Genomic DNA, 27,821 nt, shown 5'->3' with positions numbered 1-27,821 from the left:
GGACAGGAAGGAACTGGCTTAACGGAAGGTGGGGTGGGGGACGCGCAGGACCGAAGCCAAAAGGCCGGTGGCCAGTGGGAGGGCTGGGCCTGAAGTCGGGAGTGTCCCGAGGGTGGAGGTTGAGTGGGGGTCGGAGGCCGTAGAGTGGGAGCCTGTAGGTGGACCCCTGGGTGGGGAGGGGCGGGGCCTGCTCAAAAGCTAGAGGACTGGGGCTGAGGGTCAGAGAGGGGCAGGAGACAAGAGCAAGGACAGGGACAGAAGGGGACGTGAGGTGGGGGCTGGGCAGGAAGGGGCACTCACAGTCCTGTGGTGCCTTAACCTTTGGTCCTGGTCCCTAGGGCTGCTATGAAAAGGTGAAGACGTGGTTTGATGACAATAAGCATGTGCTTGGCACGGTGGGGATGTGCATCCTTATCATGCAGGTAAGAGGACTGTTGGGAGCCTTGCAGCTCGAGCTCCCAGCTGGACCTAAGCCAGAGGCAGAAGACGAAGCACACACACACACACACACACACACACACACACACACACACGCACACGCACTAAATAGCTGATCCCAGCAGCCTGAAGCCCCTGCGCTGTCCTGCTCTGCTCTGTCCTGAGGCCTCCATCCCAACGCCTGTCCCAACCCCGCAGGCGCAGTAGGGCTCTGCTTCCTGGGCATCCGTTCCGAGCCTGGGGCCTGGGGCCAGCACCGTGCAGATCCCCTGTGTGGGTCTGCTTGACAACACGCCTGCTCTACTTCACGGGGACACTTACCCTAGGATTGAATGGAACCCAAGTCCTCAGGTAACACTTGAGGTGTTCACACTTCCTGGGTGTCCGTTCTGGCCTCGGCACCCATTAAATGTACATGAGCCGGGCAGGTTGCTGAGTGTCTGTGCCTTAATTTCCACATCAGCATAATGGGCATGATCATCATGCCACTTCTTAGCATGAAGTGAGCCCCATGCGTGGAACAGGGCGTAGAGCAGTACCAGGCAGCTAGGACGTGCTCAGTAGGTGTGAGCTGTTCCTAGCAAGCATTCGGTGCCTGGTTGTCCTTTGCAAGCCCCGCATTCGGTGCCCAGCTGCGCTTTGCGAGATGGTGGGACCAGGAGGGAATCCTGCCTCCCTTCCTAAAGATGAAGGTGGCATGGCCGGTGGGGAGCAAGAGTCCCCTGACCTTTCTGGGGATGCACATTTCCGGGCTCCCTCCTTGGTCCATTTATGTATGGCTCCAACCTGAGGCGAGCAAGAGTCTTCAGTGCCTGATTCTCCCTGGAGCGCTTGAACTTGACTGGCTGGTCCACGGGAAGATGGCTGACATCTTGTATCTTTCTTGCCCTAAACTCTTGGGTCTGGGGGTCTGAACGTGTCTGATTCATCCAAGAGCTTTCCAGCTCAGAAGACAAGCCCGCTGTCACTTTTGCAGAGCTCTGATGTGAGATGAGCACACGGGGGCAAGATGCTGTTCAGTATTGAGAAGAGGGCACCTCTCAGCTGACTGTGCTCAGGCCTGGACCAGAACGCCAGAGCATCACCAGCCAGGGTCTCCTCCAGTTACGCCCAAACCACGAGAGGCACGCAGCGTCTCCCAGTCCCTAGCTTTGTGGTGTGTGCCCACGGCATGCTACCCATGGTGACAGTGAGGCCCCAGGCTGGCTTCCTCCTGCACTGCTCTGGGCCACCACCCCCTTCAGGATTCAGGAGTTGAGGGAACACAGAGGAGTGTTAATGTTGTCATAAGCACATCGGTGGTGAAGACACACTGGCTGCACCCAAAACATCACGTCGTGTATTCCAGAACCGAACGGAGGGACTCGGCTTGGGTTTTTAACGTTCCTGTCCCCTTCCTGCCCCCACCTCAGTCCCGTGGTAGCTACCAGTTAGGGCCGGGTCCTTTGTGCTTTGGGTCCTCACAACAGAACCCTGAAATGGGCAGATTCCTGAGGCTCAGAGAGGTTTATGATCTTCTGTACAAACAGCTCTGAGGGGCTGAGCTCAGCTGTGTGTGACCTATTCTGTCCACCACTGGCTCCCGTCCACCAGTGATTTTCAGGCACACAGGTGGGTACCCCCGCTTGCCCTGGGGCTTCTGTCCAAAACCCTCTCCCCCATGTCTTTCAGATTCTGGGCATGGCCTTCTCCATGACCCTCTTCCAGCACATCCACCGGACTGGTAAAAAGTACGATGCCTGAGCGGGCTGGCCGGGAGCACCCCAGCCCCCACGCAGACACTGTGCCAGGGAAGAAGATTTGAGCTTTGTGTTGCCTGCCCGCGCTCTCCAGACTGCTGACCCCTGCACCCGACTCCCCCCGCAGCCCACCCTCCCCCAGCCCACCCCGCCTCAGCCTTCTTGGTGGGTGGAGGGCCAGGGAGGAGGAGGCGTGGAGGAGGCACACAGAGACCTTGGGTGCTGGGGGCGCCTGGATTCCTGCATCTGTGTATTTGCCAAAGAAGACAGGGTGGGCCGGGTTCATGCTCCAGGAGCCCTCCAGCACTGATGCGTTTCTGCCTCTGCCCTTCCTCACGCTGACACTTGGTCCCCATGTGGGTGGGGCGCAGAGTGCTCCCTCCTGGTCCAGAGACTGCCCACGGAGCCACGGGTGCCCACCGCCATCCATGGGAAAGCTGGCGGGGGGGGGTGGGGTGGGGGTCTGACTGCCTCTGGGCAAGGCCCCCGGGAGCATCTTGCCCAGGCTTTTTATACCTTACAGTGTAACTTTTTTATTTTATTTTACTCTGATTCTGATTATTCAGGAATATTATCTTCCAGATAAGTTTAGGGTTAGCTTTCTGATTTATAACTTTTTACTGTGTTGATTTCTGTAATGGTTTGATTTTTTTTTTTTTTTTCCTGAGGGTGGGGGACAGGTGCGGGGAGAGAGGATGTCCCGTCAGGTTTCAATCAGGACAAACCACTGTGCAGCTCTCAGGAGTCCCCGGGGAGATGCACCAGGCCTGTGCTCAGGACGCACCGAGTGGGAGGGAGAGTGGGCCAGGGTGTGCGGGGCCCGCGTCGGTGGCACAGGAGCCTGGATGAGGCGTGTGCAACAGAAAGGCACAGAGCAGCGTGGAGGGGCACCCTGCCCGGGGGCCATAGGTTTGCTGATGCTGGCTCCAGCGGCCCGAACGGTTGGGGGTCCGTGGGGGGCCGGCGAAGTGCTTTGCCAGGAACGTGGCCAGGGCCGTTGTGGGTCCTTCTGCTTCACCGATGAGCAGTCTTTTCTTTTTCCCATCCTTCCTTCCTCCTGCCCTCTGCTGGCACCGGAGGCTCCCCCTTCCGCCCCATGCGGGCATATTCCCGCGACAGGTTCTGCAAACCCCAGTTACTTTCACAGACATTCCTGCTAGAAACTCTCGGACAAATACCTCTCTAGTTCAGATGCTGCTCACTTTCTCACATTGCTTCTGGAAGGGGAAGCATTCCTTATGTTTTGCTGCTCAGACGGTGGCAGAGGTCCCGTGACCATCAGGAGGGGACGGTGGAAGTAGTGCCCGTGATCATTCCAGCTGTACTCACTGGGCTGCACGTTCCCTGCCGAGAGGGAGGGGAAGATGACCAGGGGGTCCCGGGACCCTCATCCCCTTCCTCAGGGTTCATTGATGGTGGGGTGGTGGCAGGTCTGTCCTCCGTGGCCCCGAGGAGAAGCACAGGGAGGTCAGACTGGATCTTGCTACAGCAGCCCCAGGGAGAAACAGCCAAGTCACGGTGTAGAAGCTGAACAGGCCGGGTGGGGTATCAGACTGCAGCAGGGGGGCCCTCAGGCTTTAAGCTGGTCTGAGTGTGTTTGCAGTTAAAAAACTAAAGTCAAGAATTCATGGGACTGAGCTTGCAGAGGCTGTCCACTGGCCGGCTAGGATCCAGTGCGCTTCCCCGACCCGGCCTCACGTGGGGCAGCTGCCTGTTCCCTGCACCGTGTGGCTCAATACCTTGATTTCTCACCAGGCCCACGTCTCCTTTCCAGCCTGCACTTGTCTGCTCCAAAAGCTGAGACCTGGCCACTCAGCCGGCAACTCCTGCACCCGCCGAAGTAAAATACAGGGGGGACCAGAAGTATAGAACTTTTGGTGTTCAGGAGTCACCATTTTGGGGGATGAGAAGTGGAGAGTAAGGTGGGCTCAATGAGTCAGGCAAGGAACCCCCACAGCCCACCCCACGACAGAAGTGAAGGTGCCCATGGCAAAGCTGGGAAGGTGGGTCCTTGGGGGGACAAAGGGGCCAGCACATGCTGGAGCCAAACTGCCTTCCTGGGTCCTCTGGTGCCATCTTCCTGGTGCGGGACTTCAGCTGCCTCCCTGGGGACTCCCAGCTGCAGAGCACAGAACAGACATGCTACTGCGTCACTGTGGACACGCGCTCAGCCAATGCGCGCTGGAGTCACACAGAAGGGACTGGGTGTGTAATGACCTTGGGGAGGATGGGGCGGGCTTGTTCATGCCTATCAATGCAATTTCAGTTTTTGTTCAAATCAGCAGCAAAAGCCCAACACCTTGGGGGGTGCGTGTGTGTAGCCTCCCTGGCAGTCTTAGTTTCTAGAGCTTCAGGGATGTCCTCTGGCCCTGGAGCCTCCCCCGCGGTCCCCCTCTACCCACCAGTGCCCCCTCACCTGTCCGTTCATGGAGGCTTGTCCACAGTCCCTCAGACCGCCTTCCTGCCTCACCCTGTGCTTGGCCGCTTAGGCATTTGCTCGAGTCTCCTCTGGGGGAAGGCACGAGGGGTGGGGGTGCTCTTCCAGACCCCTCGCCCTTCCTGCAGGGTGGATCCCACACATAGAAGGTCACGCCACACGGTGTCTGTGGCAGCCCAGTGTCTTCTCTGTTTCTCCTGACTGTGCTCCCACTGGGGCAGCACTAACTCGATGAGCTCCCTCACGTGTGACTTCCCTTGCCAAAATCAGCGTCAGTTTGGTCAGGTCTGATGCAGTTTCCAGATTCGACTTAGAAGGTCAGGTTCTGGAGACAGCTTCAAGGGGGTGCCGGCCGAGACTTGGCCTTTCCCTGCAGCCATCTTGCAGAGGTGGTGGGCGAGCAGGGACTGAGAACCACCCTTGGGGGGCTGCGGCAGGTGTTGGAGGACAGTCTCCACCCTCAGACCCCCGCTGGAGCACTGTCACCCCCTCCCCCGCACCAGCATGGGCCAGCACCTTGGGCTCTCACTCCAGAAAGGTTGCTGCCCCACCCCAGACCCTCGCACAGATGTTCTGGTTTGACTTGGACCCGGGTGGCCGTCGCTCCTTGCTTTGGTGGCCCCAAAGCAGTCCAGGTAGATGGAAATGGCTGTGCCCTCCTCTGCAGCCCCCTGCCCACCCACACTGGTGGAGGTGCTAACTAGCAGGGACCTGGTGTAGGATGGGTGCCAGGTGCCTGAGTCCACCCTTTGTCCCTCCGCCCTTCTGCGACCGGCCTCTCCCGGTCCTGGTCTCCCCCTCACTCCTCTGCACCTCAGCGAGGCAGTGGTCCCGGCGGGTCCTGGCCTCCCTGCCCTGAACGGGCACCTGAGGGCCAGAGCCAGGGGCATGCGCACACCCTGCCCACCCCCGGGGAGCGTGGGAGAGCAGGGACAGCACACTTGTTGGTTTTAAATGCACTTTTCTGCTTGCAATGCCGTATCTGTGCGTTTCCTTCATCCTGGTCCTGGCTTTATCGAACACCATGTTTTTAGCATGTTTTTAAATAAAAAACTGATAATGTGTCAAAAGCACAAACAGGTGGTCTCTTCGTGGTTTGTGTTCACTCCGCCATGACTTCTTGTAGTGGTTGGTGTGAGGGACCCAGGACGGATCAGGCACTGGCTCTACCGTTTGTCTAGGACACCCCCACGGCAAGGACTTCATCTCCCCTCCTCGAGCCCAGGTCACAGGTCTGCTGGGGGAGGCGGGGCTCAGTCCCCTCTAGGGGTGCCCTTTGCCCAGTGACTGGGTGCGGGCTTGGTTGGGAGCTAGTCCGAGAGGCCCGAGCTCTCTGTGTGAGGGGTCAACTCCCACCTCAGTACCTGTCGCTTCTCACACATGGCCAGTCTTGTGGAAAGGCCCAGAAGTGTGTTGGGGGAGGGGGAGGGAGTAAGTCATTCATGGCTTCCTGTAGGGACAGGGCTTAGGTACAGTCTCTCCCTGATCCCTCTGATGTTCTTAGTGGGCCTGACAGCTCTTCCAGGATGAGGGGACCTCACAGCATGACTTGGCCCAGGCTGTGCTCTCAGGGTGGCTCTGAGACAGCCTCAAACAGGGCACAGGAACACCAAGTCAGGATGAGAGGTCAGCAGGGAGGCAGGGGGCATTCAACACCATGTGAGCCCACGGACACTGTGCCCCCCTGGTCATGGAAGTCTCCCTGTGTCCTTGGCTGGGGTTCTGGTTTGTGGAGTTGGGCTCCCAGTGTCCTTGGCTGCCACAGTCATGGTGACAAGTTGCAGGTGAGGAGCTCAGAGGTCATCCTCATCCGGGACCACATGTACGTGGAAATCGCTGCCAGTGTTCCGGGCTGGGGTGGGAACAAAGAGTGAATGTGCCATGTGGGCCCAGGAGCAGGAGGGGGCTTCTCCTTCCTCTTCAGGGCAGTGGCCAGGTTGGCAGGGTTGCCCCAGAACACCAAACTTTAGGACCCCATCCTGCAGCTGCTGTGTCCCAAAGCCCTCAGAGGTTTGCTGAGAATTGACCCTCTATCGAAGGTCCAGCTAGAATGTAGTCCCTAAAAATCCCCCCTAAGGAGATTTACCAGAAGGAACCCTGTGGCCGTGGAGCCAGGGGCTAGTCATGAACTAGGGGCGGTGACCCTCCAACATCCTCTGAGCACCAACCAAGTCAGAGGTGTGTGGGTGTAAGCCATTTTGTCTATGCCTACTGTGGTTCCAGCTCCCGCCCACCCACGAGGATGCTGGCCACGTCCCTGTGCTGTCTGCTTTTGGGGGGCAGAGTGAAGTCCTCTGGATCACAGGACAATGGGATGCACTGACCGCTCAGCACTGGGCTCCAGTGAAATGAGCTAAAGCCATGGAAGGCAGGCTGCCTGGCTGGGCAGGAGAGGAGACGTTCTTATCAGGACAGGGCTGGGCATTGCTTCTCCCCGGGGATGTCTAATGACTAGGTTAAAGCCATGGGTGGTGGGCTCCTTAGCCCCTGAGAGGGGGTGAATGAGATGACCCTGGGGGCGCTCCCCACCGCCCCGGCCGTGTGCTGTGGTGGGAGAGCTGCCTCTCCATCTGCACTCAGCAAAGGGCACACGAGAAAGATGGCTTGCCAGCAGCAGCACAGTGGGCTTGGTACCCATACGAGAGCTCCTTCAAAATGGCCACGAGCAGGGCTTCCTGAGACAAGATGTTTATCCACCCAAAGACTTATTGGATGCTAACTTGTACAAGCACCTAGAGTATATGGTGAAGGACCCAGACCAACCCCTGTGTTTACAGAGCCAGCAATCTGACAGGAACCGCAGAAGAGCAAACAGGATTGCAACTCGGTGCTGTGATCGTGATATTCACGGGTGGGAGACATGCTGACCCCAACTTGGGGAGCTGATGTCACTGCTGAGAGTTAAAGACAAGAGTTAACCTGGCGGGGATTGGAAGGTGAGCCCTGGTGATGTCATTGGGGCCGGCGCACAGAGCAAGCGCGAAGGGGGTGTCTGGAGAGAGCAGCAGCCACCAGATCACAAGATCCTAAGCCAGGTTAGAGCTTGAACTTGAAGCCAAGAGTGGTGGGAGCCCGCTGACAGGCTTGAAGCCATGTGCGGCCGGCTCAGATCTGCCTTTGGGAAGGATCGCTTGGAGAGTGGTAAGGTGGGACAGGGTGGATGCCGGGACTTCAAGGAGGGGCTGTGTCAGTGACTTAAGTGAGAGGTGACTGAGCCCTCAGGGAAGCATCAGTGGGAGGGAGAAAAACATCAGGTCTGAGAGAAAATTGAGAGACTTAGTGATTAACTAGATTTACTAGATTTACTTGGGGGGGTGGTGCTGGGGGGAGAGGAGCATTCGGGCCACTCATCCAACATGACGTCCCTCGCCCTGGACAGGTAGATGACTGCACCAAATGGAGGGCGAGTGTGTTTTCCAGGTTCCGTGCTCGTGTGCAAGTGGAGACCAGTGTGATATAATTAAATCTCTCCTTTGGTTTGCATTGAGCTTTGCAGCTTGCAAAATGCTCTCATATCCATGATCTGGCTTCCTCCTGACCTCCACTATTTTATCGGCTGTCATCATGCCTGAACTTTCAACGTTAGGGATGTGCCACATCTGGGTGCCACTTGTTTGGGAGCTGGAGGGTCTGAATTACTCATTCTGCATATGATACCGCTGTGAGCCCTGGGTAGTCACTGAATGTGTCTTGCTTTCCTCATCTGCAAGATGAGGACAATACCGATTTTACAGATTTGCTGCAAGGATTAAATAAAACCATGCATGTAAAGACCTCCAGCTTATTCCTAGACCAGGCTAAGTGCTTAGCAAGAAATGGGTCAAGTCTGGGTCCTCAGGAGTCCCCAGACTAGAGGTATAACCCCAAGGAAGAGCATCCCCCTGCTTGAAAGCTGGGGACACAGGAGAGTCATCTGGACAGGGGAGTCGGTATATGAGGGCAGGTAGCCATGGCGGGGGGCAGAGACGTGTGGGCTCAGTGGGCGAGCTTCCCTCATGCCTCCATTTTGCTCTGGGATGGCCCGGTTGCCGCATTCACTGCTCCACAGAAACAAGAGGGAAGTCAGATTAAATGAATGTCGTTTTGGACACGAAAATATTGGCATTGCAATGGTCCCTTCTAAAGCATTCGGCAAAGATGAGGAAGCTATTGATTTAGCCATCTCGTTTTTGCTGAGTTTAATGACAGCTGTGGAGATGGACTATTGTGTCTCCTTAAGCTAACAAAAAGCGTAACGACACTCCATGCGGCACGCTTGGGCCAGTCTCTCCGAAGCTGCCTGCTGGAATCTCCCCTTTGTGGCCCTACAGACTGCCAGGCAGCTGAGAGCCAGCCGGGGCAAACCCGCGGCGTCCCTTTGTTCAGAGGAGAGCGGGAAGCCGGCAGAGCAGGGCCACACTGTGTGTGGTCTGTGGCTGGGTCTGCTGGGTGGAGCCTGTTGGTCAGAGATTTTCCTTCTGGTGGCTACAGAGCTGTGAGATCTAGCCTGGCCCAGCATGCGGAGCAGGGCTGTTTCGACATGCGGACAAGGCGAGCCTGTGTCCTGTCATTAAATGGCATCAGGAAGCTCCTTGCCCTTTGCCCCAACTTGCCCCCACTGAATTCCTGGGATCCTGACATATTCTCAATACATTTCTTCTCCCTGGAAGGGGACACCAGTTCCTGAAAGGACTCAGCCTTACTTACAGCTTGGCAACTCTGGGAGACATGTTGAATTTGATCTCCTCCCCAGCTTGGGGATCTCTAACCCCCAATTAGGGATTCATGAGCTGCTTTCCATATTTTAGAAGGCCGGCAGAAATTGCCCATGACCTCTTCAAGAGTGCCCAGACTGACGGGAACATAGCCCTGTTGGCTCTGGCTGGCCTGCGCGTGTCCTCAGTGCAGTGATGCTGTTTGCACCTTGCTGATGGGAAGGGCCGGACTGAAGCTTTGCTCACCGCCCTCTTCACCCCTGGCCTGATCCAAAAGATCCCTCTGGGTCCCTCGCAGCTGCCTCTCCTTTGCGCCCAGTCCTCGCTCGACAGGGTTTCATCCCGGGACAGAAGTTGAAGGAAAAGGGAAGTAGGAGTTTCCATGTACTTGTTTTTAAGAAGAAGGTAAGTGGAATGATCCAGGATTTGGAGCCTGTGTCTCCTCCACCTCCACCAGCAGCCTCTCTATTCTCAGTTGTGGGGGACGGAGTGGGAACCAGGGTCCCAGCTCAGAGCAGCCCACCTGGTGGCTACATGACAGCCTGGCACTGGGACTGACACGAGGCATTGGCACCAGCTGGGGAGCAGTGGCAGCCGACAGGCCACGCAGCAGCCACCAAGGACAGCTTCACACAGCTGCTCGATGCTGCCCACCTACCTGAGGCCCCAGTTGGCCACCAGAGCCATTTTATTTTTTATTTTTGATGTTTGTTTATTCATTTTGGGAGAGCGAGCGAGCAGGGGAGGGGCAGAGAGAGAGGGAAAGAGAGAGAATCCCAAGGAGGATCCATGCTGTCAATGTAGAGCCTGATGAAGGGCTTGACCCACCAACCATGAGATCGTGACCTGAGCCGAAACCCAGAGTTGGACGTTTGACTGAGCCACCCAGGCGCTCCTACAGCCATTTCAGACAGCAGTTACACTCACCCATGGCGCTCCTGTGTGCAGCAGGGAGGGGCGCAGAGGGGCGCCCGTCTGTCCCAGGCACGTTTGTGTGCTTCTGTACATGTGTACACACATTCATACTCATAGTGATGGTGGAGGTGAGATGTCTGGGTCCAACAAGATAGGAGACCTTGGATAGGCCCAAATGGTGCATTTCTCAACATCCAGGCCATCAGAGGGCTGCTGCTGTGATTGGTGAATGATCTCGACGAAAGGGGAGGGAGAGACACACGGGAGCAGGCCTGGGCTGCAAACTCCAACTGCTTAGCAAGTGACAGGCCCCTTCCAGGTTCTCCCCAGGCGAGAGGCTCACTTCTAGTCTGCCTCCCCACCGCACCCCACTCCCGCCATCTTGGGGTCCTCAGCGTCTGGCTTTCCCAGGTACTGTTCAGGCTCACTCACTGACCTGCCTCAAGTTCTCTAGACAGAATAGTGAATGAAATCAAGTCAATGCATCAAAGCATTTACTTCCTTTTAGCTCCACACTGGGCAACCTGATGCCCTCAGCTCCTCTGACTTGTAAGATTGAAGTCTTTCCGCATTTGGATGAAAAAGCATCCCACTATGGACTTGGAGATGGACAAATTAGTGAGATGGTCTAGGGGCCCAGGTAGCAGTAGGCGTGCATGTCTTAGCTTCCAACACTCAGCTGGGGCCCAAGGGCCAGCCAGAGAGGGCCCCTCGCCCCTGACTTGTCACCACACCCGGCATCTGCTGCAGCCAGCACGGGGCGATACCGCGGCAGGATGTGCAGGCCGGAGGCTCACTGACAGAGGCTGCCGTCCATCGTGGTGAGTGGTGCGGGGATGCCGGCTGACCAAAGGCGGACAGCTTTAAGAGGAACGCGATTCAAGCTCGCTCATTTGAGCTCGGCTCTTGCCAAGGAGCCAGTGGAGCCAGGAGCCAATGGCACACACATGCAAGCGAGGTCAGTTCAAACAGAGGAAAGGTGGGAGCTGATAAAAGAAGGGTAAGCAGGACCCCAATCACTGGGTTTCCTAATAGGGCTCCTCCTTCCTCCCTCCCCTTCTCCCCATGACTGCTTCCGCTTGTACGGTAGATTGAAACACATCTGATGAGCTACCTGGGATTTCCCTGCAGAGGAGGAAAAAAGCAACAGAAGGTAGTCCTAGATATAATTCCTTTATTATCATGCCACCCAGCACGTGAGGCCAGGCTGACGCTGAGGCCGGCTAAGGAGAGGGCATATTTACAACCAGGGCAACTTCTCTATAGGCGGGAGGTTAAGGCAACTTCTCTGTTTCTAGAATACTGTGAGGATCCCATATCCATGGGCCAGCTGGTTCCAGAAGCCCATTTGGCCTAATCCTGGGCTGCCTGGAATTCCTAGGGGCACTTGCACAGGGTGACTCGGGGGCATAAGCAGGAGAGGAAGGGGGCGCATGTGCTAAACTAGAAATTGGGGGTGCTGAGAATGGAGCCAGACTCTCCCAAGGCACACAGAAGGCGGTGGGAAAAGGGGGCTGGGAACCTGATCTGTTTCCTTCTGGGAAGAGGACCCAGGCACCTGGTCTCCCGGCCGAGATAACAGACCCACCCAGAGGGCACTGCCGGAGAGGCACGTTTCTGGCCAGCTGGACAGCCTGAGGGGCTTCGGAACTCTGGGGGGTTGTGGCACACACAAGAAGGTGGCAGAGTGTCCTTTGTGGCGTGGTCTAAAGCAGTGGTTCTCAAAGGGTGGTTCCAGGGCCGGCAGCACCAACGGCACCTGGGAACTCATTAGATGGCAAGTCCTTGGCCTCACCCCTGCAGATGTGGAGCTCAGGGGTGAAACTTGGCAGTCTGTTGGAAAGCCCTCCAGGTGGCCGGATGTTTCCTCAAGTTTGAGAACTGCTGGTTCAGACACATCACCGACATCCTCGGGGATGTGAGCACCACACAGCAGTGACATGGAAGATGGGTTCTGTCCTTTGCTAGTCAACTGCCTTCCCCTCCCCCTCCCCTTCTCTCCCCAGGCCCGAAGTGGCCAGAAAGTAGCAAACATTTTCAAGGCAGAAAGTGGGGTGGGTGGTGATGAAAGTGTTTCAATTCACTTTCCCCACCTCCAACCCCAGGCATGGACCAGAGTGACAGATCCTAAGACTGAAACTGGCTGCAGAGCCCAAGAGTCCCGGGGGGCTCACTACCCTCACCCCCCCTCAGTGCTGCATTGGCCCCTCCAGGTCTAAGCACACAGGGTGAGCAGCCTGGTGAGATTTCAGGCCACCCCCTCCCTACGACAGCGACCACACTGTGCCAGCCCAGAGTCCCGCATCCACAACACAGGGGAGGCAAAAGTAGCACAAGGTGGTTAACATCACCACCCGGGGTGCCTCCCCCCTGCCCAGGGTGGCTCTGAGCGCATGAAACCTGAGGTTTCTCCCCTGGCCCCCAGTACGGAGCAGGGAGAGGGGTGTATCATGCCCTCATCAGCCCTCCACGGCCCCACATGTGATCTCTGCATGGGCACCAGATTCCACACCCTGTTGTTTGCGGTTTCTGATTGCTCAGGTCTGGTCTGCCCTCACTTGGTGTCAGCGTTGGCACCCGAGGTGATAGGCTGGCTGTTCCCCTGAGCGACGGTTCCCCAGGGCCGCCTGCTGCCTGAGCCACTCCACCAGGAGGGCCTGGCTGTCAGTCTGAAGGGAGCCACACTGCTCTGCTGATTGCAAATGTCCAGGGTGCGCTGGGCCGGGGCCGGATGGATGGTTTCATCCAGTCTGGGAGGGGGTTCCAGGCTGCGGCTGTTAGTGCCCCTGAGGGACGCACTGTTCCTGCATGGCAGCCTGACAGCTTACTGCAGAGATGGGGAGCTGCAGGATGCTGAGGAGAGGGGGCTCTCAGCCTGGCTCCCCTTGCTTCTACCCGGCTGGGGGTGGCATGTCGACAACCACTGCTACTGACTGGCCAACCTCTTATAATTTCTCCGAGCCTTAATTTCATCATCTGCAGAGTGGGGGGAATAGTACCTTCCCATTGTGATCACCGGGAGAGAAAGCACTTACACGACTAACATACTCTAAGCACACAGTAGGCCTTCAGTAACCACAAGGCCCTGGACGCTCCCCCATGGCGAGGCCGGAGGGGCCCCTGGGGTTGGGGCAAGGCTGGCGGGAGAGGTAGGGAGAAGAAAAGGGTGGTCACAAACATTTTAAACAAGACTTCATCTCCTCACCAAACACTGAGTTTCATTCTTGCCTCCCCCAACACAGGTCATCTGGAGAGTGGGGGACATGCCGTGCCCTGGGGTTGTCCACCCCTGCGCGCTGTGGGAGGGAAGGCCGAGGTTGTGGGGACTCAGGTTGTGTGCATTCCAGCATCCGCCATGTTCTGACCTTTACAAAATGCTGGCTTCTTTTCTGGGTCCCAGTGTGTAGGGGCCTTTTGCTCACACAGGACTGAGGACAGCTTTCAACAGTCATGGCTCACTCTCTCTCTCTCTCTCTCTCTCTGTCTCCAAGCAGGGCCCTGGGGGCAGTCATCCTGGGCGGCGCAGATCTGCGTCCTCTCAGGTGGGGTGGGCACACCTCACTGGGGATGGCATTCTTGGCTCCAGACCCCAGCCCTTTGTACGCCCTGAGCGGGGAGCCTGTCACATCCTGGGCCTCAGTTCCCTCTAACCCTCACCCCTCCCAAGCTGTGAGCATGAGCTAGCTGGTCACCATTCCCAAAAGCTCTGGGTCATTCTCTCTCTGTAGCTTGGTCCATCCATCCTCCAGCTGCCCTCTGGGTGGGCAGGTGCCCAGGGTGGAATCACCTGCCCTTAGCCTAGGACAGCCTAACACCCCTCGGGGGGGGGCAGGGACAGACAACAAGGTGTGCAAGCCATCCCGCCCATCCCCCTGTCCCCGTCTCCACAAGCCCAGCTGACCTCAGTAAAGAGTTCAGGGACTCCGCCAGGGGCTGACATGTCCCACAGGACACAGCGCCTCCCCGGGCATCGCTGCCTGCCCAGGAGGAACTCTCTCTCTCAGCCCTCACTTGGTAACACCTGGCAGCCTGCGCCCAGCTGCACACAGCTTGGGAGTCAGTCATTTCTCAACTGTCCGCACGAGTCCCAGGAAGCTGGAGGGCAGCAAAGCTAGTCACAGCGCAATTTCTTCCAGCCTTGGTGCAGTCTGGGATTGCTGGAAAGTTGGTATCCTGTTAATGAACTTGTATCAGCAGCCCCAGGGCCGTGAGGGTGGAGGAGAGAAGCCACAAGAAGATTCCCCAGGATAGGGGAGGCCATCTGCCCCCGGAACCTGGTCTTCCCTCTGTGCATGTGGGGAATCCCTGTTCTGAGCAAGTATGGTTTCTGTGCAGTTGAGGGCTGTGTTTAGGGACAGCAGTGAGCTGTGTATGGGAGGGAGAACACCCTTCACCCAGGACTCCCCAGGTCACCAAGAACTGAGCTCATCAGACTGGGGCCTAGAATGAGTTAGGAGGTAAGGTGTGACCTTTCTTGCCCTTGATCTTGGCAACAAGGGGCCACTCTCTCATGGTGGGATGTAAGAGGGTCCCCAGCACGGGAAGCACGGCACCTGGAAGGTGGGAAGCCAGGTGTGGGGTTCTCTCGCTACAAGTTACCCACTTGTAATAGGTATTTGGAGGGGGAGGGTCTCGTCTCCATGGCTGTCTTACAAGTTGACACCTGTTCTTTGGAAAACTGCCAGCATCTATATTCTGCATTTTCTAGGATTTTCTTTCTGTTCTGTTCTCCCTTAGTATTTGAGAAAATTCTTCCTGAAAATTCCCTGCCTGATTCAGAGATGCAAGAGAGAATCAAAAGAAGCCACTATATTCACTCTGGGAAGCAGAGCAAGGGCTCCTGGAGGCAGAATGGTGGTGGCCATATGTGGTTGGGGATTGTGGGCCCAGGAAAAATGGGGTTCCAGGCACAGCACCCTTCTACTCAGAGCTGTACCTTCTCAGTGGCTCCAACTTTGCAGGGTCTGTGATTTGGCCTAATCAGGAAGGATTTTTACTCCCACCGACACGAAGGGCTGGAGATCATTTAAAACACCTGGCATTCCAGAGAATCAGGCCCTAGAGGGGAGACCCCTGAGGGTCATTTACTGTAGACTGGAGCTCAAGGCTATGGTCTTCTGCGGTACCTCTCCCAGGGAAGGTTTCTAGGCTGGATGCAAGGTCCTGGTGCAGCATGTGCTGGTGTGGCCACTTTACCTGCCTTCCTCCCTGCCCTGGTGGCCCCACCAGCCTGCTGCTGCCCAACCCCAGTTCCGGGGCCTCACCTCAGGCCTCTCTGCTGCCAGACCCTGTGGGAAGGAACCAGACCCCAGACTGCCGGGGTACTCCCAGGTGAGGAGGTGTGGGGGCGGGCAGATCAAAGGGCTGGATCTTCTGGGGTAGAGCCAACCCTAACTGCTTCCATCCTCCCGCCGGTAAGCACTTCCCCGTGGGTAGAGAAAAACACACCAAGCAGAGACAAGAAGAGGGGTGCTCAGCACCAGTGGGGAGATCATGTGCCCCATGCAGGCATCCCAGGGGGGCTTTCAGACCTTCATTCTAGGTTCTGGAGCTGGGAGGGAGTGGAGGGTCTGATTATCACCCTCCTGTCGTCCACAGGATCCCCAGGCCTGGTGAGTGGTGCTGGTTGTTGTTTCCACACAGGATGGGTCCCCCCTGCCTGGGTGGGAATCACAGGAGCCAAAGTCTTGGGCACTTGGTGAATCCAAAGGGGCTGGGAAGAGTAGGGGGAGTTTCTGGGAGTTTCTAGGTGAGCTGGTGCTGACTCTGCAGGCCTGGAAGATGGGATTTGGGCACCTGTCCTTGTGAGGGGCAGTCGGAGGGGAACGCGGTCGGCCGTTAGTAAAAATGCAGCTGGAGCCTCCGGTGCAAGCAACAGGTGAGAACCATCCCGCAGATCTGCCAGGTGGAGAGAGCAGAGGAGCAAAGAGAAATCAGAACCCCATGAAGCTGCTCTCCTGCAGTGCCCTGCAGCAGGCTTCTCCCTCTTGGGCACACACATGGGGACCTGGATAAAGGGCAGATTCCAACTCAGGAAGTCTGGGGTGGGGCCCGAGATTCTGCTTTCTAACAAGCAGTGCACTGCTGGTCTGTGGTCCTTGATCTCCAGAGATGGCCCGATTTCATCAGATCCCGAGCCGCAGTAGTTCCACTCCCTTGTTGCTGTCTGTGTCTCGCTGCTCTCAGACTCCAGAGTAAAACCAAGGTTCATAGTTGATTCACAGAAGCCACTGGGGAAACTGAGGCTCTGAAAGGAGCACCTGGAGCTGTCCCCAACTTGTCCTATAAGTTAGCTGGGAATGAGGCACCAGACCCAGGCCCTAGGAGCCTGCCTAATAGCCTCTCTGTCACACCCGCTAGCTGAATGAGAAGAGCATCCTGCCCAGAGCAGGGCAGTACTGGGCAATCGCTGTCCCCCTGGGGGGCCTCACTTTTCCAATCTCTAAAATGCAGGACAAGATGTGGATGTGTCAGACCCCGGAGACCCATGCCTGTGATCTTTCCATGGTAATGATGCCGTTGGATCCAGACTCCCCACCCACAGGAAAGAGGGCGCTGCTAGGGCAGCCCCATGAATGTCCTGTGGCACATGGGTGAAGATGGATCTCCCCGAAGACAGGGAACAATGCCCCATCATTGCCAAATTTCTCCAATACCTGCTGCTGGCCTGATCTTGCTACAGCCCCTCTGGATGCACCTGGAGCTCTGACCAGTGGGAGGAGGGCAGGCTGATGAAGACGCTCATGGGCTAGCAGGCATTTGGTTTCTCTTTGCAAGGCTAGCTGGCCTGAGGTGGCAGAGGATGAGCCCTTCTTCTTCCCCCCTCCTCTCTCCTCTCCACCCCTACATGGGAGGAGGGCAGAACCCCGTGAGTGCAGCTTTCAGACTTGGTACCGAGAGCAGTGCCGATCTCCTTCCCGACTCAGTGCCACAAGCTGAAGGCAGCTTGAGAGGTTATCTTGTCTCCCACTGGCTTTAAGCAGGTGCCATCGCAGCCTTTCCAGCCAGGTGTCGTGCAGCACCCTCTCTTCCCCATCCCCATGTCGTGGTTTGATGGCTAACGTGTAGGGTCATCTGGATCTTTCTGATTCTTTCTGAGGGGGCGGGGGGGGGAGGCCAGATGGGAAGAGCTGGGCCAGCACGGACTTGAGGCCACATCTACAGTGGACAGTTTGTGCTGGGGGACCGGGAGGGCGGAGCTTGCCCATAACCGCACTTCTGTAGAAGATGTGTGTTCCCACCAGGGAGCCTCCCAGGGAAGGCAGGGTGCATGTCCGCACACACGCCCCCACCTTGACACATGCAGAGGGGCTAAGGATGCACTCACAACATGTCTACACAGGTCTGCACACACGTGCACGTACACGTGCACACACACAAGCACCTTGATTCATGCAGAGGAGCAGTGGAAGCTATCGGATCCCTGGTACCGCCGTCTCCTTCTTGATGGAGGACGTGGACGAATCAGCACCCACAGCTTTGCGTGGCCAGCACGGGGTGAGCAGAGGAAACACGTGGTAATGAGTGCAGGAGCAGGAATGGAGGAGGATGCGTGGAGATGGCTGCGGGGGCGCCCAGCTTGCGTGGGGGCCTGGCTGTGTGGTGCATGGCGCCCTCTTCTGGCAGCCTGCCTAGGTACAGCATTTGCCACATGGGGCTGTTTACAACAGGGAGGTGGTGGCATGGTTTCAGCTGCTTTTGAGGTTTTTGGGCCAGGACTTGATTGTCACCAAGAGAACCAAGGAAGGGCCAGGGAGGCCCCAGGAAGCCAATCCAATGTCATCTTTCAGTTTCCCTTTTACTGACCTGCAGATCCCAATCTCTGCTGTCGTGTGAGTTTTCTGGGTTCTGCAACATGTTTCCATCTACAGGACGGGAATGTTGGGATAGAAGTAGGAATGGGGTAGTTTCTGTTTAGGGCTGTGTGATCCTGGGCACAGATATAACCCTCTCTGAGTCTCAAATCTCAATAGGGAAACGTCTAATCTGTTCACTGCTTGGCAGCCTTCCCTGGAAACAGTCTTTAAAAACCAGGACGACAGGACCAACATCAGGGTTCCCACCCCCTCCTGCATCCTGAGGCTTTGACAGGCCAGGTCGTAGCTCCCCAGAGCCCTCAGGATAAAGCCCTCCCTCCACTGCAGCAGGCCAGGGCTCTGCCAATTCAATTCTCTCGCCCTGTCACTCTTTCCCCTCTTGCTTTTTCCCATCAAACTCCTTCAAGATTTAATTATATATCACTTCCTCCAGGAAGCCTTCTGTGACTGCCCTGACAGGTTAGGGCCTCTTACATGCTCCCCCAAGCCCCAAGTCTCACACTTGCACAGTGCCTCTGATGGCATGTGACAACCCATGTTCTACGTGCCTCCTGCCTCGAGTGAAAGCTTCCTGGGAGAAGGGACCACATCCTGCCCACTGGTGTGGCCCCAGCACTGGCCATGGCACCTGGCACCTAGAGGTTCTCATTACAAAACTAACAACGAATGCTCACTCAGCATGGCTTCTGGGTGGGAGACTCCCAGAGTCTGTGTGTGAGCAGGGCAGTAGGAAAAGGGGGCAGAGCCACTATGTCCTTCCTGGGTAGAAGTTTCTCTGCCAGAGTTACCCCAAGGTGGAGTGCCTCCAGAGTCCACCCAAAAGGGGAAGCTGGTGTACAACAGAGAGACATGGAGTTGGGGTCCTGGCTGGCTCTGCCACGGTGGCCATGTGACTGTTAGCAAGTGACCATGTCGCTGGGCTTGGTGTCTTCAGGTATATGTGAAAGGGGTGGGCACAGTGTTCTCTATCCTAGGTGCACATGTGAATCACCTGGGGAGCTTGAAAAAACACCCAGGCACAGGACCTGTCCCATCTATCTGAGCCTGAATCCTTGGCATGGGGCCCGAGCAAGGGTACTTTTCAAATCTGATTGTCATGTGCAGCCGGGGCTGATGGCACTGGCCTAGATAACCGGTAAGGTCCTTCCAGAAAGAAGAGTCTGATTTGGAGGTAACTCCAGACCCCAATTATCCCTGTCAGGTCTGAAAACCAGAGCAGTGATGGCCACATGCCCACGTGGACAGAGGGGCCCTACAGGGTCTTGCTGAAAGGAACAGGTGCACGCAGCAGCGGGGCAGGGACCTGCAGCCCATCACATGCGGGTCTCCCCACTTCAGGGTCCCTGCCAGCCCCCAACCTCTGCCGCGACCTGCAGCCACAGACAGCTTCGTGCTTCACAGGGACCACTGCTGGAAGACTCCAATTGTTAGCAAGTTCTCCAGCCTGTCTCCTTGTAAATTCTACCTGTTATTCCTGTCTGTCCTCCGGTACCTCCCAGGAATGTGCCCTCCCCCACCTGCCTGCCTTTGGGTGGTTAAGGACTGTGATGGTGCCATCTTCTCCCTGGCCCTTGACCTCTCCCACATCTGACTTCCAGGTGCCCTATGGCTCTTGTCGTTCATGTGGGCCAGTGTTCTCAGCCAGGCTGCACACTGGACCCACCAGAGAGCTTCACAAGTATGCTGGTGCCTGGGTGCCAGCCCCAGACAAAGTGATTTAATTGTGCTGGGGTGCAGCCGGGGCCTTGGGCAGTTTTAAAACTCCCCAGGTGGTCCCCATGTGCAGCCCAGGTTGAGGCCTGTGGCCGTGGAGGCTCTGTGGAGATCCTGTCTCCCCCCAGCCTGCTACGATCTAAGCATGTCAGCCCTGGTCCACACATCCACGGGGCAACAAGTGACAGGTTGCCAAATGGCTGGAATCAGGGTTTGTTATGTTTGTCACATCCTCTGCTTGGTGTTCACAGTATGCACAAGACATGCCTCAACATTCTAGAATATGGTGGCACAGGAGTCACACTGAGGCAGGGTTCTTACCAAAATTCATGGAACCTTACAGCCCCAACTCCTGCTTCAACCACAGCAGCACCACCGCATGCTTGTTTAATACTGCGGGCTCCTACATGAGATTCCCATGGGTTATAGAATTCTGCCACTTAAAGGAAGGCTCAACAATGTCCATCTCCTCCGTTCTATAGGGAAGGAAGCCAAGGCTCAGGGAGGGAACATGACTTCCTCAGGATCACATAAGAAGAGGAGAGGTCCTCTGACTTCATAGCAAGGTCTCCTCTAGTCCTGGGGACTAGGGAAACATGAGCCACCACCTTGGCCTTTTATCTCCTGAGCCTTGGGAGTCTCTGAAGTGCCAGGCTGGGCGTGTGTGGGGATACCTACACTGGTGGAGGGTGACTGTGAGCTTAGGGACACGACTGGTGTGAGCCCTTCAAGGCTGGTGGCCAACCGGGACTTGGGCAGCTTAGTTCCAGCATTGGCCAGCAGAGGGGGCTGTAACCAAGGCTTGGCTGCTGCAGGACAGGCTTCAGCCAGAGTCGGTGGAGAATCTGGGCTATGGATGGGGGTCCACAGTGGTGGCTGGGTGAAGCTCTCTCTGAGGGACACTTGGCGCCATTCCACAGAGAGCCCTGGAGGACCGAGACTTCACGGTCGGGGATGTTTACAAGGAGGAAGCCCCTCTGCAGCGGGCAGGCACCCTCCTGACAACATGGCCTCCCAGCAGTACTTCCACAGGGTACTTGTTTCACCTTGACCTTGGGCTTGGGGCACTGGCAGACCCACTCCCTGCTCTAGGCCTCACTGCCCCTGTCTTCAGCTTCTCCAGGCTCCCACAGCCAGAGAGACCAGGAGGAAATGGATGGGGAGTGTGGTCCTGGCCTGGTCAGTGTCCATGCACAGCAGGCCCCCTCAGCACCTGAAGGAGACAGCAGGTTTCTGGAAACTTCAGTTGGCGCTGGAGCACAGAGCAGCCCCTTCCTCAGCTCCCACTGGGGTATGTGGGACAGAAGGCCTGCCTTAGGGTCCTGCAAAAGAGGGGCTCTGCTTAATGCCCCCTGGGGCTCCCGGCCTGCATGCTAACTATGGAGACGAAGGGGGAGCTGCTCTGGCCAGGAAACAATGAGGGCTTTTTTGAGAGACAATGTGCCCAGGTGGAGATGATAAAAATAATGATGGTACCATTTATTGAACACCTGCTATCTGCTCATCAGTGACAAGTGATTTACATATATATTGCTAATCCTCTCACCAAACTAGATATAATTAGCCCCATTTCACAAACAAGGAACTGAGGCTCAGAGATGAAATAACCAGCCTGAGGTTGCCTGGTCCCCCCCCCCCCCCACTCCAGAGTGTCGAGCCCAGTGGAGGAGGCTGCAGCTAGGTCCTCTGAACGCACAGACTGATGTGGGCAGGGAGAGCGGTGATCTGGAAGGAACCCCACACTGGCAGCCTCCCTGAGCCAGCTGCTGATACCAGCCCCTGCTTTGCTTTCCAAAGAAATCTGTGTTGGCGGTTGGGGAGGTGCGGGGTGGGGGGAGGGGGCTGGCAAAAGCAAATGACCAAGAGCCAGGAGACCTGGGTGCCACTTCAGTATGTGACACCCTGGGTAAGTCTTTTCTCTGGGTCTCAACTTTCTGATCTGTAAAATGGGAGCACACTTACTACCTCGCCTGGCCAGGTCTCAGGTTGTGGTGGGGATCTAATGATAGAAAGCACCTGAAACCACTCTGAAGTCTACAGATGGCTGGATAACAACCACTTCCACTGACTGGAGGCCTTCACCCGTGCCCGGCACAGTGAGTGTGTCACACTCATCACCTCGCTCTTCTCTAGACCTTATGTGGTTCGGGAAATGAGCCACATTTTGTGGTCGGAGAAGCTGCGGGCAGGGCTACAACTGCTCTAAGTCATACAGGAGCAGAGGAAGGGTTCGATCCGGGTCCTCTGAGGTCCCAGCCTCTCACCCCTTTCCTCATCAGTGCAGGTGGTCCCGGGGGTGGGAAGGGTGGGGCAGTGTTGAGCTCCCTCTAGAACCTGCTGGGCCGAAGCAGAGTGCCAGGCAAGGTGGGTGTGCAGGGCCATTGCCCCTGTATCTGCCCCAGCCTGAGGGTGCCATCCTGACTCCTCTGTATGGACCTTTGACTAAAGCAGATCTGAGAGTGACACTGACTTCCTGGGTGGCAGCAGAGGGAGGGGTGGAACAGTGAAACTGAGCAAAAGACATCGCTCAAAGAGCTGGGAGTACAGGGGGAGTGCACATCCACGGGCATGTGTGTGTGCACACACACACACACACACACACACAGGAATGGGTACTTGTGCATGCACACACATATACACACATGCACAAGCACACCTAAACGCACGTACATGCATACAACCCCATGTACACATAGATGCATGCGGGTAATCCATGTGCACACACACACACCCACGTGCACACACAGAGGGTGCATGCACATACCTGAGCCCACACTCACACTCCTCCCAGGTCTCTTACAAGTTCAAGTTGTCCCCCAGGCCCCCAGGCATTTTCCTTCATCTTTTCTGGGGAAGAGAGTGACCATGTGATTCATTCCTGGCTGCCAAGGGCAAGTGGCGAGAAGAGGAGGGGAGGAGAGGGCAGGACAGGGCATGGGTGTGCAGAGGGCCAGTGATTTGTGATCTCTGCCGATGGGAGAGGGGTTCAGAACTCTTCCAAACAACCCCCTCTCCTAATCCGCGCTCCAACTCACCTGCAGACAGGCCACCCCGATGCCCACTGCCCCCATGAGCAGCAGGTGGTCAGCCAGGAACTGCTCCAGCTTGCTGACGCAGCCTCCCTGTAAGGTAACGGTAGGTCATGCACGCCGCCGTGAAGTAGGCGAGGCTGCGGAGGGAAGGGCTGGCCGGTGCTGCATCCACCCCGCTGAGGGCAGGCCAGAGGTTTAATGGGCCTGCTCCAGCCTTTCAACTGCCCACAGGCTTCTCGGGTGATTCAGGGGCATGCCATGATGTCTCAGAACCTCCCACCAGTAGCTGCTTGTCCCCAAGCTGCTTCGTGGAGACCAGTGACAGCCCTGTGCGGTCTCACGGCCAATGAGAAAACGTGTTCTGCTTCTCCCCGCCCCTCTGCCCGAGCCCCCATTTGGGGTGGGGTGGGGTGGGGTGGGGTGGGGTGCGCTCTGCATGCCTCAGCTGGAGCTTGGGTGCTCACCTCCACCTTGTAGATGTTGGAGGGATGGGCCCGCTGCCCACAGCGGGCCACAACCGTCTTGCAGCAGCTGTCCGGCACCCGGCGGCCCTCGGCCTCCTGAGACAGGATGTATGCGCTGTGCTGCCAGTCGGCGGAGCTGTTACTTCCACAGCACTTGAACTAGAGGGACAGAAGGAGGCTGGAGGTGAAGACATGGCAGGAGGCTCCTCTGGTCCCTCCGTGTCAGGGCTGCAGGACTCGTTATTCAAATACTAACTCAAGCACAAATAGGGATTTGTTCTCCCTGCGAATTTTCCCCTTTGCCTGTTTTGAGCAGGGAGCTGGGCTTTTGGGGGCCCTTCTCTCCAGGAAGGTGCAGAAGCTGGCTGCAAGACACCTTATGGCTACCTTCTATCCATGCAAGTCCTTTAAGGAGATTACGCTGGGCATCCTGACAGCAGGGAGAGTCTCTGAGAAGACGGGTGGGGAGATAGATGGAGGTGGGTCCCCGAGAGAGTGGGGCTGTATACCCCAGGAGAGCTCACACCACACGGGGGTGTTTTCCTGGTCACCCAGAGAGGCAGGACCTCAGGAACAGGGACCCAGCCTTGCCAGAGGTTCCTGGACCCTCATTCAGACCCTGAAGCCTCAGAGACCACAGACCTGTAGGGAGGGACACAGAGTGTCCCAGAGCCACAGTGTGGGCAGATCAGTGTTGACCAGGGGGTGGAGTTGGCGCTGGGTAAGACCTGGGTCATCTGTGCCACTCCAGAGCAGGAAAGCACCAACCCAGGTCTCCAGTGATGCAGACACAACAGGACACTGGTTCTCTCTTGCCCTTGAGTTGAGGGACTGAGAATCCAAGTCCCCGTGTGAGCCACACAGGCAGCTGTTTTGAGACTGTCTCTGATGTGTGGAGGTGCAGGCCGGGTGGGAGGTACGTTCAGTACAGTTAACAGGTGTTTGATAGGCACCTACTATGTGCCAGGAGTGAAGCTAGCACTGGGCTCACGCATGAGTAATATGGTTCCTGGTTTTCTGAAGCTTCTCAGTGACTACAGCTTAGTAGGGGAGACATCGGGAGCTGTGGAGGAAGGGGCTAGTGGAAAGGTCCCACAAGGAAGAGGAGGAGGCAGGAGGCAGGCAGAACAGAACAGCACATGGAGCCAGGAACAGCACAGTGTGTGCTAGGTATCATGTGGGATTATACTGCGGTGTGTCCCCAGGCAGGTTATCTAGCCTCTCTGGGCTTCAGTTTCGTCACGTGTAAATGGGGCTCAGGAAGCCCCTCCATGCTGCTCTGTGTGAAGACGGCAAGAGGCAATTCTGTGAAGCCCTGAGAAGCGAGCCCTGCAGGTGGGAGCAGTTAGTGACACCTTCTATGCTAAGATCGTTTTGTGAATGCAGGCACGTGGGTGTCATTTACATACTGGGGTGCAGCCCGCAGCCCAGATGCTGGCCTTGGCCTGAAGCCACTGCCTTCTCAGGGCTGCTTCCTCACGCCTAGGATGTGGGCCTGGGCCCAGGCTCCCTCGTGCCCCTCTGGTTCTAACTGTTGCTGGCATGTGTGAGGTCGTGCCCACATGCTCAGGTGCCCATGGAGGAGGCCTGGGGCAGTGATAGATAGTGGCTCCCAGCTGTGCCCTTTCTCATGCTGTTCCCTACTCTCTGACTGCCCCTCCCATCCTTTCTAACTAGGCAAACCCAGGCCCTCCTTCCTGCTTCCCCTCTTGGCCTTCCCAGCTCTGTTCTCCACTCAGAGGGTCCTCCCAGCCTAGCACTGACTGCGTGTGTTGGGCTCCCCAACTAAGGCCCCGAGGGCAGGGATTCAGGCTCAGTGCTTCATGTGGGAGGCCCTAAAAATGCAGACTGAGCTTTGGGCTGACCAGCAGGGTATGTGTGGGCTAAGTGTGTGGGTGTGGATGTGTGTACCTATGTGTACATGAGTGCCCTCAGCCACTATTGCAGAGCACAAGAGACCCCTCTGCACAGAGCCTACTGGGGTCCAAGCCAGTCTTGGGGAGACGGAGAAGGTGCCTCCCCAGCTGAGCTAAGATGCTAACCTCTACTCCACTCACTGGCCTGGTATTCCTGGCAGAAAGACCAAGGCCTCAGGCCGAGGGTGGGGTCTGTAGATACAGGATAGAGCAGAGACCACAGGCTAAGGTGGCAGGGAGAAAGGGGACCAGAGTGGGCCGGTAGAGTTTCCTCAAATTTTCAGACGTGAAACCATCAGGATCCTGGAGTCACACTGTTCGACAGAACTTTCTGCAATGATGGAAATGCTTTATATCTGTCCTGTGCAATTCGGTGGCATCTATGGCTATTGGGCACTGGAATGTGGCTAGTGACTGAGGAACTGAATTTTGTAATGTAAATTTAACTAGCTGCACATGGCTAGTGGCTACCATACTCCACAAGGCAGGTCTGGGGGCCATTTGTCCCTTCCCTACTTCTGGCAGGACCACGGGCCTCACTGAAGGGGTCTGCTGAGCCTCTTCTTGGAGGGACCACCTTTCTGTCCTCCAGTGTTCCGCCCCACGGCTCACAACTGGGAAGTTCTTGCAGCAGTCTGGCTGAAATAGCTCTGCCTGTTACAGTTCACTCATACGGGACCTCAGCTGTCAGCCCCCAGAGAAGGAAGAAGACAGCCCTGCTGATGGAAGGAGCCCAGATCCCGGCCAGGAGAGAAGTTCTTCTCCTGACGCAGCCAGCTTCCTGCCCGCAAGGGCCCTAGGGGTGGGACCTGGAGGAGGCAGTCAAGGGGGCCGTGGTGGGGCCAGGGCACAGGAGGAAGAAGGAAAGGGCCAGGATTCAACTTGCCCTTTTCATGGTGGCGGGGACTTCCGCATACGCGATGGTACTGAATGATCAACACGCGCAGTGAGGCTTCGTTTTGGAGGCAAATGAAGCTCAGAGAAGGTAAGTAACCTGTCCTGGGTTACACAGACAGGAAGGGACAGAGTCGGAATTTGAATCTGCTTGGCCTTCAAGCCCAGGGGGCGGGTGCTTACATCCTGCTGGAGACGGTCTACTGAGGTTGTGATGTCCGCGGCTCCCGGCTGCCTGTAGTTCTCAGCCAGCGTCCGGGTCAAGTGCTGTTTCAGTTCATCACTGAGCTGGAGAGAGTGGAGAGGGAAGGTGGCATCAGCAGAACCACTCACCCTGGCCTCATTCTCCAGGCCCGCTCCAAAGCCAGGCCAGCTAGCCTTGAGCACCACGGACTTGGAATGGTGTGAGGGCAGAGGTTCCCCAGCGTAATGGGAGCGTCGTAGGAGACCGCTCAGAACACAGAGTTCATGGAGAGATGTTGTAAAAGCTGGGGCCAGGCAGGTGATGGACAGAACTGAGAGGCAGGCCGGGGAGGGGATGGCTCAAAGCTGGTGGGAGGGCAATGAGGCTGGGCACAGGGGGTGCTTTTAAATAAATATCTTTTTCTCATTTTGATTATGAGGTGACATTCACAATATTTACAGTTGTTATCCTATGGGCACCCATCAGTTGTACGGTGCTGCCTTAAAACAACCAGTGCAGGCATCTGTCTCACCCTGGTCATGACCTCAAACCCCTGGTTCACAGCAGCCAGTGGGAGGAGACCCGACCGGCTACTTCATCCTTGTCTGCTGCAGGCAGGCAAGGCCCGGTGCTGTCTTCATAGTCTGGCAGGTAGCCCCGGCCCCAGCCTTTCTCCTTGGATGCCCACTTGCTAGGTTCATCCTCTATCTCTGCTTAGGAGGGGAGAGAGACCACCCCACCTCCCACGGGGCATTCCCACTCCCCAGCCCCCATGCCAAATAAGTCAGCATCAACAGATAGGGCACAGAATTGCTGGAAGCCAGACAAGAAGTAGGACCCAGGTATACTGAGGATTGTTGGGGCCAGGGACATGAGACCGCCCTCTGTGTCACTGCCGAGCTTTAGCTCCCCCATGCCTCTGCACCCCGCCCCACACTGTTGCCTCCAGGGCAACAGGGGGCACCGATGGGGAACGCAGGAAGAGGGTCTACTCACCCTCTGGTAGTACATGTGGGCCAGGACCCCTGCCACCAGCTCCACGAGGAAGATCGCCAGCAACAGGCAGAAGTACTAGGAGCAAGGAGGAAGGTGGTCACCACGGGGATCAGGCCTGGGTAGGCACACAGTGCTCTGGGACAAGTCTTCCCAAAGCAGTAGGGGAGGCAGGGCGACCTGCCAGGACCCCATCACCCACCCATACCATCTTCCCCCTCTTCCCGGCAGCTCTGGGCATGCTCACCTCTCCCAGCTGCTGGCACAGAGTTGCCCACTCACCCCCTCACCCACTGGGCTTCTGTCAGTGTGTCAATCCATCCATCCATCCATCCATCCATCCATCCATCCATCCGATACTTATTAAATACCTGCTACATGCCAGGTATTGTAAGTAAGACGGTTACTGCCCTCAGAGTTATTGGTGGTGGGGGTATAGGTAAGTGATTACAATGCTGTGTTACAAATGTTACTATGGGGCAAGACCTAGGTGGGGGGGAGGGCAGTCAGAGAAGGCTTCCTGGAGGAGGGGACACCTGAGTCCTTGAAGGATGAGCTACCAGGTGGAGAAGGCAGGAAGCATGT

The 27,821-nt window shown here is 56.8% G+C and overlaps 2 protein-coding genes across 10 annotated transcripts in view; one reads left to right on the top strand and one right to left on the bottom strand.

Moving 5' to 3' along the window:
* The window catches only part of TSPAN9 (tetraspanin 9), a 204,544-nt gene extending 198,853 nt beyond the window's left edge, over window positions 1-5,691 (top strand). For all 5 annotated transcript variants that reach the window (XM_086714305.1, XM_086714304.1, XM_086714303.1 and 2 more), the window contains 2 exons: window positions 339-422; window positions 2,110-5,691. In XM_086714305.1, coding sequence (XP_086570431.1) covers window positions 339-422; window positions 2,110-2,181 — 156 coding nt within the window. In that variant the 3' untranslated portion in view covers window positions 2,182-5,691. The remainder of the gene's footprint in view (window positions 1-338; window positions 423-2,109) is intronic.
* A 5,689-nt stretch (window positions 5,692-11,380) lies between these two features.
* The window catches only part of TSPAN11 (tetraspanin 11), a 73,866-nt gene continuing 57,425 nt past the window's right edge, over window positions 11,381-27,821 (bottom strand). The window contains exons 4-9 of one of the 5 annotated variants that reach the window (XM_086714307.1): window positions 27,240-27,314; window positions 26,243-26,347; window positions 23,250-23,408; window positions 22,789-22,875; window positions 22,518-22,635; window positions 11,381-16,121 (exon numbers count right to left, since the gene is read on the bottom strand). In XM_086714307.1, coding sequence (XP_086570433.1) covers window positions 22,558-22,635; window positions 22,789-22,875; window positions 23,250-23,408; window positions 26,243-26,347; window positions 27,240-27,314 — 504 coding nt within the window. In that variant the 3' untranslated portion in view covers window positions 11,381-16,121; window positions 22,518-22,557. The remainder of the gene's footprint in view (window positions 16,122-22,517; window positions 22,636-22,788; window positions 22,876-23,249; window positions 23,409-26,242; window positions 26,348-27,239; window positions 27,315-27,821) is intronic. The other 4 variants (XM_086714308.1, XR_015253877.1, XM_086714309.1 and 1 more) reach the window with 4 other exon arrangements.

The sequence above is a fragment of the Puma concolor genome, chromosome B4, assembly GCF_028749965.1.
Source record: "Puma concolor isolate L17-30 chromosome B4, mPumCon1.1.hap2, whole genome shotgun sequence".
NCBI lineage: Eukaryota > Metazoa > Chordata > Mammalia > Carnivora > Felidae > Puma > Puma concolor.
The sequence above is the reverse complement of the archived record's forward strand: the minus strand, read 5'-3'. Positions and strand labels throughout refer to the sequence as shown.